We start from the raw sequence: 14,501 nt of genomic DNA, 5'->3' as shown, positions 1-14,501 counted from the left end.
GGGACTGACTTTGTTCCTGCCACAATGACTCTCTAATCAGACATCCATGGAGACCTGTGGGGCTGCAGAGGACACAGAGAATGAGGTCCCAGGGTCAGCCCTCAGGCCCAGGGCCCGGCACCCCAGAGCACCACTCAGGCAGGCAACAAGAGGAAGCCATGGCCACTGCCCACACAGGCAGAGTAGAGGTCTGTGAGGAAAATAATTATTCATACATCAGAGTTCAGAGATCATATTCAAGGTAGGGTCAACTTGAACTAGGAGCTTCAAGGTAAGTAAAATAAGAGGACAGTCACCACCACCTTTACTGATCACTATTGTATGGCAAGCTTTTTCAGGTAGGTAATATCTAGTCACCTCAACAACTCTGAAAAGTAGGTGAATTTAGTCCCACTTTACAGATGGGGAAGTGAAGGCTCTTAAAGGATCAGTAACATCCACAGTAATATCCTACCGTTAGAAAGTAGAGGTCAGACTCATGCCTACTTCAGTCTGAGGGGCGATTCCAGACCAACTCAGGAGTGAATCCTCAGACTTGAAGCTTACCAAAACCAAAGCAGACAATAACAGAGACACAGAGTCCAGCTAGGCCCTAAGAAGACTCAACTGAGTCTCCGAGATCATCAGGAAGAACCTTGGACCAGAATTAAATGTATTTGTCCACTCCTTCCAACATTCCTGACTTTAGGTAAGCAGTTCCTGAGGATTAAGAACATAAGAATGAATGAAATGGGCTCAGCGTTCACAGGCGAACAGCCAGTGTTGATTGGGCACTTTCTGTGGATGGGCCAGTGCTAAGCCTCTCCCTGAATCCTCAGTGCGGCTCACAGGGGTGGGTGCAGTCATCGCCCCCCCTCCCCATTCTACAGACTGGAGGCAGACTGCTTAGGGAACCCACCAAGATTCCACAGCTACTAGTTGGAAGCAGAATTCCAAGCAAGCAGTCTAATTCTAAAGCTCCACCTTTACGCTGTGCCTTCCCCTAGTGATAATCAGCACCGAGCTGCTAGGCCAGCGTCTGGCAGGCTAGAAGCGCTTTCTCTCTCACGGCCTGGTGATGCTCGGCAGAGAGACGGTCAGCATTAACTCCCATGATGACCAACAAACAGATGAGGTCACTGAGGCTCTGAGAGTGTCAGGGACTCATCCAAGGTCATACGAGCAAGAAAATCTGAACTCAACCCCCCCCCCCCCCAGTCTGGCTTCAAAGCACCTGTTTTCCCACCAGGCACTTTCTCCTCCCAAACACAGCTCTCATAAATATATATAATCTTGCATTGATACAACGTGTTTGATCAGCTATGTCTTGATTTGCACGCTGGTTGCTAAAGCTGGTTGCTAAAGGCGCCAGGCATTCTGAGCGGGTGTAAGTCCAATCAGATCTGAAATGCGAACACAAAATGAGACCATCCTGCACACTGCTCAGTGCGCTCTGCGTAACTCCTTCAGTCCTCATGACCACCCACGAGAGATCACTATTCCTTGTTACCATGCACAGGGAGACCTGTTGGTCAGGGTCACCCAGCTGGCCCATGGGGTGCTGGGATGCAGCCCAGGCCGTGTGACTCTAAGCCAGATCTTAGTCCTCACCTTGTGCAGTTCTGAATGGTAGTTTATGACAAGAGTGAGCTGTGGGCCAACACTGTGCCAGTGCACACTGCACAGTAGCTCATTTACCTCCACAAAAGCCTAAAAGGCAGGCGTTGTTATATCCTGGCTTTACAAATGACAGTGTCTATTTTGAACTCCAGTCTGATTCTAATAGCCTGTGTCCTCAGTCCCCAACCAACTTTTAAGTGAGGTATTGAAAAACAGTGTTTAAAATGTAGAAATATGCTCACTTCCCCCCTTTCACTGAAGCTCACAGAAGGCAGTGGATGGTCAGGACCCAATCACATCTGCTTCCCACCCAAGCGCCTGGCACAGGCATGGCACCTAGTAGGCCTTCCATGAACATGTGTGGAACCAGCTACCTACCCAAAAGGGGCAAAAGCAGGCTGAGACTTAAACACTGAGACCCCTGGGTGGCTTTGGGGGATGGACATGCCCTGAGCCTGTGTGTTTGCAATGCAGGCATCATCACAGTGAACTGCTCAGATCTCTGCCCCAAACGGAAGGCCCGGACCATGGCAGGGTTGGCTCGACAGCCCGGACAGGTGGGTGCAGACCCTCTTGTCCCTGAGAGGGAGAGATGTCAGGCATCTACCCCCCACCCTCCTTCCCCGGGACCAACTCCCAAGCACGGCTAAGGTTTCTGAGGCTCGCCTGGATGTGGTGACCCTTCCCAGATTGAAAGGTCAAATTAAACCCTTGGCCACCATCCCTTGTAAATCATTATGCTGATTTAGGATTTTCTGCCCCAAAGGAGTTTACCCACCCTTGTGACTTGTGCTTGTGACAAGGATTACAGTCAGGGCTACACGGGGATAAACTGGTGAGTGGTGCTGAGTCCTTTTAAAAGCCTCAGCCTTTCTGAGTACAGAACCCTTAAACTGCGAGAATGATACTTGTGGCCATCTTCCTCAAAGGCTTACTCAGAAGAGGAAACCTATTTTTAGGGGAATTTCAGATATGGATCGTCCTATCAGTTTGTAACCCTGGGTCTCTACCCAGTTGTCAACTCCTGGCATTTGATAGAACCTTGTCAGTTTTGACTTCAAAGCATCCTCCCTAATGGCAGCCCTGGTCCTTGGGGTCAAATGCATAGGCCCCTCATGCAAACAAAGAGAAGCACCTGATGATGGAAGGGCCGGATGTGGAGTAGGGAATCCCTGGCCCCGCTGGGCTGAGTGCCCAGCAGACCCATCTGTGGGGTTTCCTACTGTCCAGTCTCCCAACCATGGGTGGTAGGACACTAGTTCCAGATCAGAAGGGCTCAGGAATGTCACAGTTAAACCAACCTAAAATGGCTTCTTTCCTGCAGGACTTTTCAGAGCCTTTACTATGATCACGTGCATTGCGACTACAAGGAAGAGAACTAGCTCGTCACCATTATCACTTTTTGGTCATGGGACCCTTTTCAACACATACTGGTGCCACCCTGCACCTTCCCCCCACCCCCGGAACACAGACTGGGAAATGCTCTTCTAAAACAAATAGAAAATGCCACCAACCTCTAAAGGTTGCATGCCCCAGTCCCCAAATGCTGGTCAAAGGATCACTCACAGCAGAATCACCTGTGAGGGGTCTAATAATTCTCAGGCCACACCCCAGACCTCCTACTAGAGTAGGAGTCTAAGAAAGGAGGAGTTAACAGCTTCTCCTGTGTCCTCAGCTTTACAGCGTTCATTGTATTCCTCTGGTCTGTCTGCCTCTCTCCACCCCCGCTCCCACCCCCACCCCCAGCCCCAGGTGGGAGCACAGGCAGTGTTAATTGTCAGCCTCCGCCTTCTTTCAGAAGCCTCTCTGGCTCAGCAACTACTCCTACCAGAGTTAAGAGACACTGGCTCAGCACCTCCCCAGGCCAGGCTCTGGACTCAGGTGGAAACAAAGCCCGCCTCACCCCCGACCTTAGGCTAGAGACAGGCTGTGAATGGTGGCGAGTCCAGGCATGGACTGGAGAAGCTGCCCGGAGGAGGAGACACTAGTACCAAGACTCATGGGATCAGTAGGTTATCTGGGGTTGGGGGCCTTTCCGGGCAGAAGGGCAGCTGAGCAAGGCACAAAGGCAGGAAACAGCATGGGTGCCTGACATTCCTTGCTGCGGTGGAATGCTAGAGCTTCCAGTGACAGGCAGGGACCCTCTAGTGACATGGGCAGGATGCCACGCAGAAGCTTCCAGCCTCTCCTGCTCCACCTCTCTGCACATACTTCCAGAATCCTGTCTCCGCTCTTTCAGGACTGCTCCTCCCACCCCTTCCCTTTGACTCCCCTCTTGAAAAACCTCTCTCTCTCCTGTTAGGCCCAGGTTGGACCCATCGTCCCTGCGAAACCAGGCTGCTTTCCTTGAAGATGGGCTCTCCCCCTCCTGACACCAAAGCGCACCCACATTCTTTTCAAATTTACTTTTCTAGGCGCTACTCTGCTTGGCCCTATGGAATTTGTTCTTTCTCCCCTTTATTGCTATTCAGACCGTAAGTCCTGCTTGTCTTCTCCCCTAAAGTAACTGTTAAAGAATGTTTATGTTGAATGAAAAGTGGGCTTTTCAGTTTACCAAAATATATCAGCGGCTTTAAAAATGTTCACGTCCTTTGCTTGATAGATTCCCCTTCTAGGAATCGGACTGTAGGAAGTAATTAGAAATTGGGACAAAGATTTACGTAGAAAGATGTTCATCAGAGCAGTTTTTATAATGGCAGAAAATAAAAGCAACCTCCATGTTTGACTATAAGGGAATGTTTAAATTATGCTGTATACACAGGATGAACAATTGACAAAAAGGTTTCTGGAGAAAGACTTATGAGGTAAGTGGGAAAAAATCAGGATATGAAAAAAATCAGGATAAGAAAGGCTTATGAAGTGGGGAAAAAATCAGGATATATATATAAAAACATGCAAATATACTTGCACATCTATCTGCATGTCTAAATCAATGGAAAAAACAAAATACACAAAAGTATTGATAGTTTTCATGAGAAGCAGAATTGTTTTCTACCTTAAGTACATATTATCCATATATTTTATAAGCGACACAGAATTCACATTTGTAATGGGGGTGGGGTGGGGACTAGAACAATTAACCAAAGGAAGGTGGATTCCCTCAGCATAAATCTGGCTTCTGATGAGGTGGCTTGTGTGTTACTAGCGACATATTTGTGAAGGACCATTTTGTGTGCTGTGGGTTTTATTGTGTGCTCTTCTGTGGGACTACAGATTACGGGCTGAGCTCAGCACTTTCCGGCAGCCAGAGCCCAGCTTTGCCCAGCAGTCCCATGATTTGTGGGTCTCCTTAGGCTGACCCCGTGCCGCAGACTGCCAAGTCCTGGGCTGCTCGGGTGTGACACCTTGGATGGCTGAGGCCTCAGTCGGTCCTCTAACGGCCGGACGGTGTCTGTCTTTTGTGCAGGTGGTCCCTGGCCTTGGCTGATGAGGCTGAGCACAGCTCGGCAACCTTCAGAGGATTCCCTTTCCACACAACCAGAGCAAGCACCCCCCCCACCCCGATTCCATCTCGTGTCAGTTGTTCCTAGGTGGCCTTGTCTGCTTAACTTGGGCACCGCCCTTTGATACCTAGCTTCAGCTCTGCTGTCCTGCTTACCCAGAAATCCCACAACTCCCAAGTGTGTCTGCACGGCCATGGCCATACCCTGCACTGGGCCCCAGATTCACACTGCATTCCCTTTCCCTCGGTCACTCAGTTCCCACAACCTCCACGGGAGGCCATCCCTATCTGACAGCACAGGAAACCCGCCCATCTGCTAGAACTCTCCCAGGCTTCCAGCAGATCTGAAACCCCAACCCAGGGCTGACTGACCTCAGGGCTGGTGTTCTCGATATAAAGAGTCAGGGCACCTGGACATCCTAAGAAAGGGGTACTGGAGGCACTTCTCTCACTTTGCACGTAAATCTCTGCTTTGTCTGCTTTTCAAAGCCCATGGCTGTTCCAAGAAAGCACACTGCCCCAGAATGCCCACAGACATCTGATTTGTCACTACATCGTGGTTAGGACGAATCAAATTGGCAGCCTTTATTCAACACCTCAGACTTATGGACTTTGGACCTGGACAGTCAGTCACTCAATCTGAAGAGTCTGTAGCAGTGATGTGAATGGATTGGAAAGAGATATGTAAGGGTCTCTGAGGCCTCCCCAGACTTCGAGTCTAAGGCACATGTTGCCAGAAGAAATGATTACCCCACAGACAGGCCTTTGATTTGGGGAATGGGAAGGTGTGGGCACTTGTCCCCTGAAGGCAAGCGCTCAGGGTGAATTGTATTCCTGTCACTGTTAATAAATCAAACTGTGTGTAATATCAAAGCCAGTGTGTGGAAATTGCCCCCACAAAAATCCACTGAGATAAGGGGTTGTCTTCTGTTCCTTGACCTGTGGGAATGGGGGGGGGGGGGGAAGGTGTGCTCCAGGCCTCAAAAGGCCCTACAATTAAATGCCCATCATTTAACCTCCCCCATAGAAGAGCACATGAAAAAAATCACCCACTTGTTTAAAAGGTCAAAAGATGCTCACCTGCTATATTACAATGGTTGAATAAGTAAGAAATTGGAGTAGAGACTCACAGATGCAAAATAATCCAAAGGCAGGTGTTGTGAGCAATGGGACCAGCCAAACGTAGTGAGAAGTATGAGTTCTTGAACAATTTTTAAACTCAGTTTTATTGACTTTAAAAATATTCCCTAAGTGTTCAGTGGATGTGTCGATGAATGGGTTAGTGGATAAGCAGGTAGGTGGATAGATGGAAGTTAACACCTATCACACTTACTCTGTCCCAAGCACTCTAAGTACTTTATAAGCTCATTCAATTCTAAAAATAATCCTATGAGATAAGTACTGTTAGTATCCTTGTTTTAAAGTTGAAGTCACACAGGTGTTGAATGGCAGAGCCAGGATTTGAATCTAAGGTGCCTGGTTTTAAAGCCCTAGTTCTTCTTCATGAATGCACGCGTCAGTGAAATGCTTCAGTATCCTTTCATTACACTCATATTCTGCGGCTAGAGTGTTTGAAAAGTCTGCTCTGTAGTTATATCTGCTCCTTCAAAATTAGGAAACAAGGCCAGTGTTTCATGGATGGGGACACTGAGGCCCAGAGAAGGATGGATCTTGGCTCCAGCCCCACAGCAGCCTGTGGCCAACCGCGGCAGGAATTCAGACCTCTCCGTGGCCCCTCCAGTTTCTCACTTTCTATTCCACAACCAGTCTGATGCTCCCATGCATACTCCTCTCTCTGACCCGTATCCAGATTCCTTCCAAGGTTGCACAGTAGAAGAGCCTCAACTGATCATTTACATCCGCTCTCTCTCCAACAGGAGGTATCCCAGAGACCCTCCCCACTGAGGTTTCACGGTGGCTTAGAGCTGCCAGCACTCTAGGAACACAGCCTTTGCCACTTACTGAAGCAGGAATCACCTTCCAGAAGGACCAGAGATCCTTTGGTTTTCCCCTGTCCACATTAGCCCATTCAGAGGGCCATGAACTTGAACAGTGCCAGGAAAATCCTGGAAGGGCCTCTGGGTTCTGATGCACATACAGTTCCCACCAGCAGGAGGCAGCAGAGCTCAGCAGTTACAAATACCCCACCCCGAGGCTGGCTGGCGGGTTTGAATCCTGCCTCCGCCTAGACGGGTGACCTCAAGCAGGTCACTAGCCTCTCCAGGCCCGTTTCCCTCTCCGCAGACGCGTCACAACCGAGTAACGCCTCCCTCATGAAATCGTTCCGAGGATCAAATGAGATTAAACCCATAAAGTGCTTAGCCATGGTGCTCACAGCGAGCACCCAGCAAACGTTAGGCATCCTTTTATCACCGCAACCATCATTCTGTTAGAACAAATGCCAAAGGATTAGCCACATTGATCAGTTGTTCTAGAGCTTTGCTATATTGAAAACAGATGAAAAGGTCAGTAGCTGTTGATTATCCGAAGAACCTTTATGATGAGTTTTTACTTATAAAAAGTACCAGGTGTTAGGGCTGAAATAGATTTTGACGAAGGTGGTGACTTGCCTGAGGCCCACAGCTCGTTAGTACCTGGGATTCCACAACCTTACCTTCTATCCGAAGGTTCACAGCCGTCTTTGGACCGCCGTGCCCTGGGGTCCAGCCACCGTAGACACACTTGATATAACACTAGAGGGGAGTAAAAGGAAAGCTGTTGTCTATTTCCTGATATTTGCCAATATCAAAAGATTTATTGATTAAATCATTACTTACAACAGTATATGTCCCTGAAGCACCTTCAGATTGACTTGCACGCTTTTTCCTCTGTCATGAACACACAGACATGGAGCTCCCAGTACATTCCAAGAAAAGCAGCTTGTGCAATTTCAAAACGGAATAGGATGCTGTCTTTACTGGCCGTGACCCTTCTCTAACCTTGTCGGGATCCACCCTTGTTTTTCCAGCTGGGCCTGAGCTGAAGCTCCTCTGCGGGGCAGATGTCCTGAAGACCTTCCAGACCCCCAACCTCTGGAAAGACGCACACGTCCAGGAAATAGTGGAGAAGTTTGGCATAGTGTGTGTGAGCCGGACAGGTCACAACCCAAAGGAATACATCTCGGGCTCACCTATCCTGCACAGGTACCGGCACAACATTCACCTGGCCAGGGAGCCCGTGCAGAATGAGCTCAGCTCCACGTACGTCCGGCAGGCCTTGAGCCAAGGGCACAGCGTGAAGTACCTGCTCCCAGATGCTGTCATCGCCTACATCAAGGACCACAACCTCTACACCAGGGACAGCTCCTGAAAAGGCAGTAGCACCCAGAGGAATGAAGGAAAGCCAAGCTGGGGAGAGCCAGCCCCTCCTCCACGGAGCTCCTCCTAAGGGCAGTTAGGGTCTCGGCTCTTTCCTTCCTTTCTTTCCCACTTTTCCTTCCTTTTATCTAGGCAATCCGTTTATTTCAGAGGTGTCTTCTGTCCCAGGAAGAGATACCTTCTTTTGGGAGAAGCAAGTGCCTACATCTCAAGAATGGACATTTACCAAAGAGGCTAACATGGCACGACAGGTCACCAGAACTAGACCACAGCTCTCAGAACCTCTCGCTGCAGAGGCCTCCTTATTCGATAAATGGGGACTTGGGCACGCGCACTGAAGGCAGTTCTGCGCGAGGCAGGGCCCCCTGAGGGTCAGATCAGAACTGCCCACACGCGCTTTTTAACTAGGACCAGATGCAGCATGCTGGTCTTGATTGGAGAGCCTTGACAGGATGCTAATTACCAAACGGTGGGCTTTGTCAACGCCTTGTTCCAGCAAAATAATACTAATTGAGGAGTCAAAAATTTGGAAGCAGCTCTTTGCCAATTTACATTGAATCTTCCCTCAAGAACCACCGTCTGCCCAGGCTGTAGATAAAATTTAAACTGAAATCCTTCTAAGGAGCGGCCCTCAAACAATATTTTTGATACAGCAGATATTCTTAACACGACTTTTTTTAAATATATAAATACCAGGGCTCCTGATTTCCAGGTTTCTAAAAAAGGAACTGAGGTAAAACAGATGCCTTGACTATTTTAGAGGATCTTTTTTGAATGTTTTATGACCGCCTGCCTGTTTGAATATTGGCAAAGGGATAAATAATAAATTGACATCAAAAAATACTAATGAAAAGTTTCTTTTTTTCTTCCTTTGTTATATTATTAATGCCCGATGTACCAGCTGTTGCTCTTCTTTTTAGGTACCCCATGAAATTTGCTACTGTTCCAATGGAACTGACATGAATTTAAAAGTTTCTATTTCCGGGTACCAGCAGTGGAGGAAGCAGGTGCTTCTCAGCACCTTGCAAAGAGTGCTCTAATCTGAAGCTGTGGGTCGATGGCTCTGTTCAGGTGGGCCCTAAAGGATGAGCAGAGGAGCCCACAGGTGTTCAGGATTTGTTATTCCAGGCCTGCTTAAGAAGACGTTTTAATTGGCCTAATTCTGTTGGAGTTTACTCCTTACACTTGCTGACCAAATAACTGCATGAACTCAGAATTTACTTCTCCAGACTTTTACCTTGATTCATCCTTGCTATAGCTCTGTAGTCATGCAGAAAAACAAAGGGCCAGTCAGGAGGACTCTAATACCTCCCCAAACATACTCCAGTGTTTGTGTGCATGTCGTGCTAGAGAGGAATAAAACAGACCATCAGGATTTCCTGGGTCTAAATCAGTGGAGCCCTCCGATTAGGGGGGAGAGTCCCTAGATCCCCACTGCTGCAACCTCTAGGGCTGCTGGCCATTCCTCGCCCTGAGTTCTGTACCCCAAGGGGTCTCTAAGAACCTTGATAATGCAGGGGAATAGGAACCAAACAGCCTTGTCTGCAGCAAGCTGTGTGACTTTCACCAAGCTCCCTTCCCTACCATGCGCCTCAGTTTCCCAAACTCTGAAATGGGGCAGCTCGACTAGATACTCTAAATTCTATTCTAGCTCTGATTCCCTGAGGCTCTTAGTGCCCTCCTTCAGCCTGTCCGCGCTTTTTCCGGGTCCAATTCACTTCTGGCCATACTGGCAATTCTCCAAGGTCAGAGGGTCTTTGTTTTGTTTGCTGACATATCCTAAGTGCCAAGAACTTTGCTGTCCCAAACACGGTCACAGGATGCGGTGTTTGCATCCCGTGGGAACTGGACAGAAATGCAGACTCTCAGGCTCTACCCCAGACCTACTGACTCAGAATCTGCATTTTAATAAAATTCCCAAGCCAGTCCATGTACTGGCCTACAACAGTGCCTGTTACAACAAATTTGAGTTTTATTTCTAGGAGACTGAATACACGATGGAAATGTATGATTGCATCGCATTTACTCCTCCTTACCCTCTGAACAGCATTTTCCCTACTGTTCTGTATGGAGTATAGAAAGCAAACATCCAGAGTGTCCAGAAAAAGGGGTAGTGAGGGATCCTGTGGGTTTGAAACAGAGTCTCTCAACTTAAGCGGTATTGACATTCCAGGCAGATCATCCTTTTCCTTTGAGGGGCTTCCCTGTGCAGTTAGGATGCTGAGCAGCATCCCGGCCTCTCTCCATTCCATGCTGGGAGTACCCACCACCACCTCTAAGTGTAACAACAAAAATGCCCCCTAGACCTTGCTAAATGCCGCCTGGGGCACAAAATAATCACCCTGGTTGAGACCCTCTGGTTTAAGGATATGGAGAGGGGTGGGGAAATATATGCAAGGAGGGGTTCGTGCCTTTCTCAACAGGGAAAATCAGCAGGCAGATTTAGAAAATACCATCCTCTCATAAGGGACTAGTTTGAGAGGTGTCCCCACCATTCACGAAGTCCTATTTGTTCTGGGGGACACAGTGGTATTTACAGTGGGAATTAGAAGCCACTCCCTTGACTCAGAGGCCCTCCCCGCTTTAGTCTCCTTTACTCCCACATGCCCAGAGTGGCTTTCTCTCCCATGTTTTTACAGGCTGAGACTTCCAGCACACCCTGCACCCTCAGTACTGACATCATAGCCTGGTAAGTGGAGACCCGATGAATGGAAGCTAGAAGTCTTGTGATTATAATTTTTGCGATTCAAATTCAGCGTTCCTGTATTCGAGTCATTTATCATGCGTATCTCATGTACCTAGTATCTCAATACTAGGAGTATAATGATGCATAAAGTAGACAGTCTCTCCCCTCGCGAAGCTTACAGTCCAGTAGGAAGGTGAAGAATCAAATATTCACAGGACTAAACATCTGATTACAGACTGGGATGAGGGCTCTGTGCCCTGCAGCCAGAGGCCCAGGTTCACCTGCCCAGACCCTTTCCAACACCCTGGAGGAGCCCTAATCATGTGGATACCTAATTTCACATTCATGATTTTTATTTATTTTTTTCTGACAAGTGGCCTTCAAAATCGTACAACGTAAACTCCATAAAACATCAGGGACTCACCCTGATGATAGAATACAGAGAGAGCAGGGAGGAGAGGATGGATTTGAGACCTGAAAAATGAATTCACGAGACTTAGGGATGGCTGGAGGCAGCTGGCCTTTCAGGCAGAGTGATGCAAAGGCCCTGAGGCAGAGGAGGGCAAAATGAGCAGCATGATGAGCTAGATTCATCATCAACTCCTCAAGGAAGGGGTCTCCCACTGCATGTGCATCTCGCAGCAGGCATCCTGCCTCGCCAGCATCTCCCTGTCCTGCCCTGCCATAGGTGTAGGGCACCAGGCCCAACTAGGCCTGGAAGAGATGCCCTCATCTCTCTGCTTCATGGCTGTACCATGTGGCTCCCACCATTGCCTTCTTCTAAAATAAAAAAAAAAAAACACATAACAAAAACCTACTGTATAATAAGTAGGTAGATACACACACACAGAGAGAGACATACACACACATATATCTTTCTCAATTTCTGGACTCTTACTTTGTCTCATTGATTCATGTAGCCTTCTTTTTTTAGTATCAGAAGGGAAAACATGTATCACCGCTGTGCTCCTGATTTATTGCATTGACATTGCCCTGCATACCTGATCTCACATTCCTTTCCATTCCCTCAGGCCTTCTTTGCATCCAGTGTGCCAAGGTGTTTTGTTTATTTTGCAAGAACAGAAAAACAGTGTTTTGGCCTCCTGGGTAAATAGAATTTCTAGCCTTAAATAAAGGTTCTCCCATGATACCAGATGCCGTCCAAATGAGAGGAGCTCTGCATCCCAGACCGAGGAAAGGATTTTTCATTTGTGATAGTGTCTGTGTCACTTGGGACAGTATGATGCAAAATCCCATTTTAAACCAATAGTGCGCCAGACTGGCAAGGCACGTTTGGTAATTGGGTTAATACACAATCGTGAATTTCCTCATCCCCGTCCTTACACTCCCTTTGCTAACAGTGTTCCTGCCTTCACTTTTGGCAAGGGTCTCTATGCACAAACTATATTCGGTTTCACTCACAAAGTTATTTTCTTGGATCAAAGCTCAGCATTACAGACACACAGGTATGACCAATAAACAATCTATAATAATACACGTAGGAGCACTCCTCAGAGGATTTTAGAATTGTTAAAATAACCCCAGAAAGTCTCGTTCATGGCACCAGAGCCTGTGAAAACCGGAAGGAACCCTAGTGTTCATCTGATCCCACCTTTCTCAAATTATCAGAACACTGAAATTAATGGGAGTTTCACTATTAAAAAACAAAAAGAATATGGTGTCCTGTGGACCAGTTTGCAGAGCTCAGCTTTCCTTCTGGTGAAATCCACAATGGGTGTTTCCAGGCCCTGCCAGTCTTGTTTTCCATGCATTCCTCACATGCAGCCTCTCTCTCTCCATCCTTCCTGGCACCCCGCAGCCCAGACCACCATCATCTCTTAGCCAGACTACCATAATGGGCCTCCCCAACCCCTCCCCTTGGCCCCTGTGATCCATTCTCCACATGCAAACCAGCACGGTTTGTGATCACACATAAATCTGATCATAATACTTCCCTGCCCAAACTTCTTCCTCGGACACCATTAAGCAAATGGAAGACAAGTCACAGACTTGGAGAACACATTTACAAAATGTATATCTAATAAACGACTTGTGTCCAGGGTATGTAAACATCTCCAATAATTCAAAAACAAAAAGACAAAAAGTCTGATTGAAAAATGATCCAAAGAGTTAACTAGCCCTGTGTAGGAGGGCTGATGCCGCTATTTAGAAAGACCTGCTCATGAGAGTGGCCCTTGGCTGGTACCTGAGAATTTGGCTTTTGGAACGCTGCCTATGATTCTAACCGATAAGGCTGTTTTGTCTACCTGACAGGACTGAGTCCTGCTGTCCCAACCTGCCTAGGCTGGTTCAAACAGTGTGACTTAGAGCGAACACCTGCTCCCCTAGGAGCAGAATTTCAGAAACCATAGCTGGTCTTGCAGGCAAAGGGCTTACAACACTAGCCCACAATAAAACCCTTGGTTTCAGAGTCTCAAACAGACTTCCCTGGACAGAAACACTGCACACTGTTGCTGTATTTCACAGGTGGGAAAAGTGTGTTGTGTGTGGCCCCCATCGCAGGAGGAAAACACTGGAAGCCTTCACCTGGACTCCCCCAGACTCTCCCCAAAGTGTCTTTTCCCTGGGTTCATCCTGCCGTTTGTTCTTTCACTGTAATGACCCACTGCCATGAGGATAACTGCCCCTGAGCCCTGTGAGTCCCTCTAGAGAGTCACCAAATGTGGAATCCCAAAAATAAGACACTTGGCCAGAGAAGATACACGAATGACGAATGAGCACAGGAAGATGCTTGGCACCAATCGCCTTGAGAGACCCACAATGAGATATCACTTTGCACCTCCATGAATGCTTATAATCAGTCAGGAAAATCCCATTCTTAAGAATCTGTCCAAAAAGAGATGCAAACGTGTGTCTGTCCACTCACTTGTGTGTGAATATTTATAGCGACATTATTTATTACAGCCCCAAACTGGGAGAATTCAGGTGTTTTCAACTGGTAAACGGATAAACAAATGTACTGTATCCATGCAGTGGAAAATTATTCAGCAACTCAGAGAAGGAACCAGTGATAGATACCGCAACAAAACAGAGGACTCTCAGAAACACGCTCAGCGAAAGACGCCAGACAATAAAACAACATACTGTATGATTCCATTTACATGAAATTTCTAGAAAAGGCAAAACTATAGATAGAGGCACGGAGCAGACCAGCGGTTGCCTGAAGGTGGGAGTGCGTGACTGCAGGTGGGCACAGGGAACTGGTTGTGGGGAGGGGGTGGTGGTGACAGGAATGTTCTAAAACTGGATTGCGGTGCTGATTGCACAACTCGGTACATTTACTAAAGCTCATCAAACCATGCATGTCAAATGAGTAAATTCTGAGGTATTTAAATTATATTCAATAAAGGCGTTTTTTAAAACATCTGAGCTTCCTTTGCTTGCCCTTGGAGTGGAGACCTGACTCCCCCTGGGGTGGCTGACCCCCCCAAGCTCC

At 47.7% G+C, this 14,501-nt stretch overlaps 1 protein-coding gene across 7 annotated transcripts in view; it reads left to right on the top strand.

Annotated features, from left to right (window-relative positions):
- Positions 1-14,216, top strand: part of NMNAT3 (nicotinamide nucleotide adenylyltransferase 3) — a 118,109-nt gene extending 103,893 nt beyond the window's left edge. The window contains exons 4-5 of one of the 7 annotated variants that reach the window (XM_055321251.1): positions 10,998-11,047; positions 13,970-14,216. In XM_055321251.1, coding sequence (XP_055177226.1) covers positions 10,998-11,043 — 46 coding nt within the window. In that variant the 3' untranslated portion in view covers positions 11,044-11,047; positions 13,970-14,216. Of the gene's footprint in view, positions 1-2,073; positions 2,157-2,923; positions 5,914-8,009; positions 9,202-10,997; positions 11,048-13,969 lie in introns of those variants that run through there. The other 6 variants (XM_055321246.1, XM_055321247.1, XM_055321248.1 and 3 more) reach the window with 6 other exon arrangements.
- The last annotated feature ends 285 nt before the right edge of the window (positions 14,217-14,501 follow it).

This window comes from Nyctereutes procyonoides, unplaced genomic scaffold (assembly GCF_905146905.1).
Source record: "Nyctereutes procyonoides isolate TBG_1078 unplaced genomic scaffold, NYPRO_anot_genome, whole genome shotgun sequence".
Taxonomy (NCBI): domain Eukaryota; kingdom Metazoa; phylum Chordata; class Mammalia; order Carnivora; family Canidae; genus Nyctereutes; species Nyctereutes procyonoides.
Note: the sequence above shows the minus strand (reverse complement) of the source record. Positions and strands in the feature narration are given on the sequence as shown.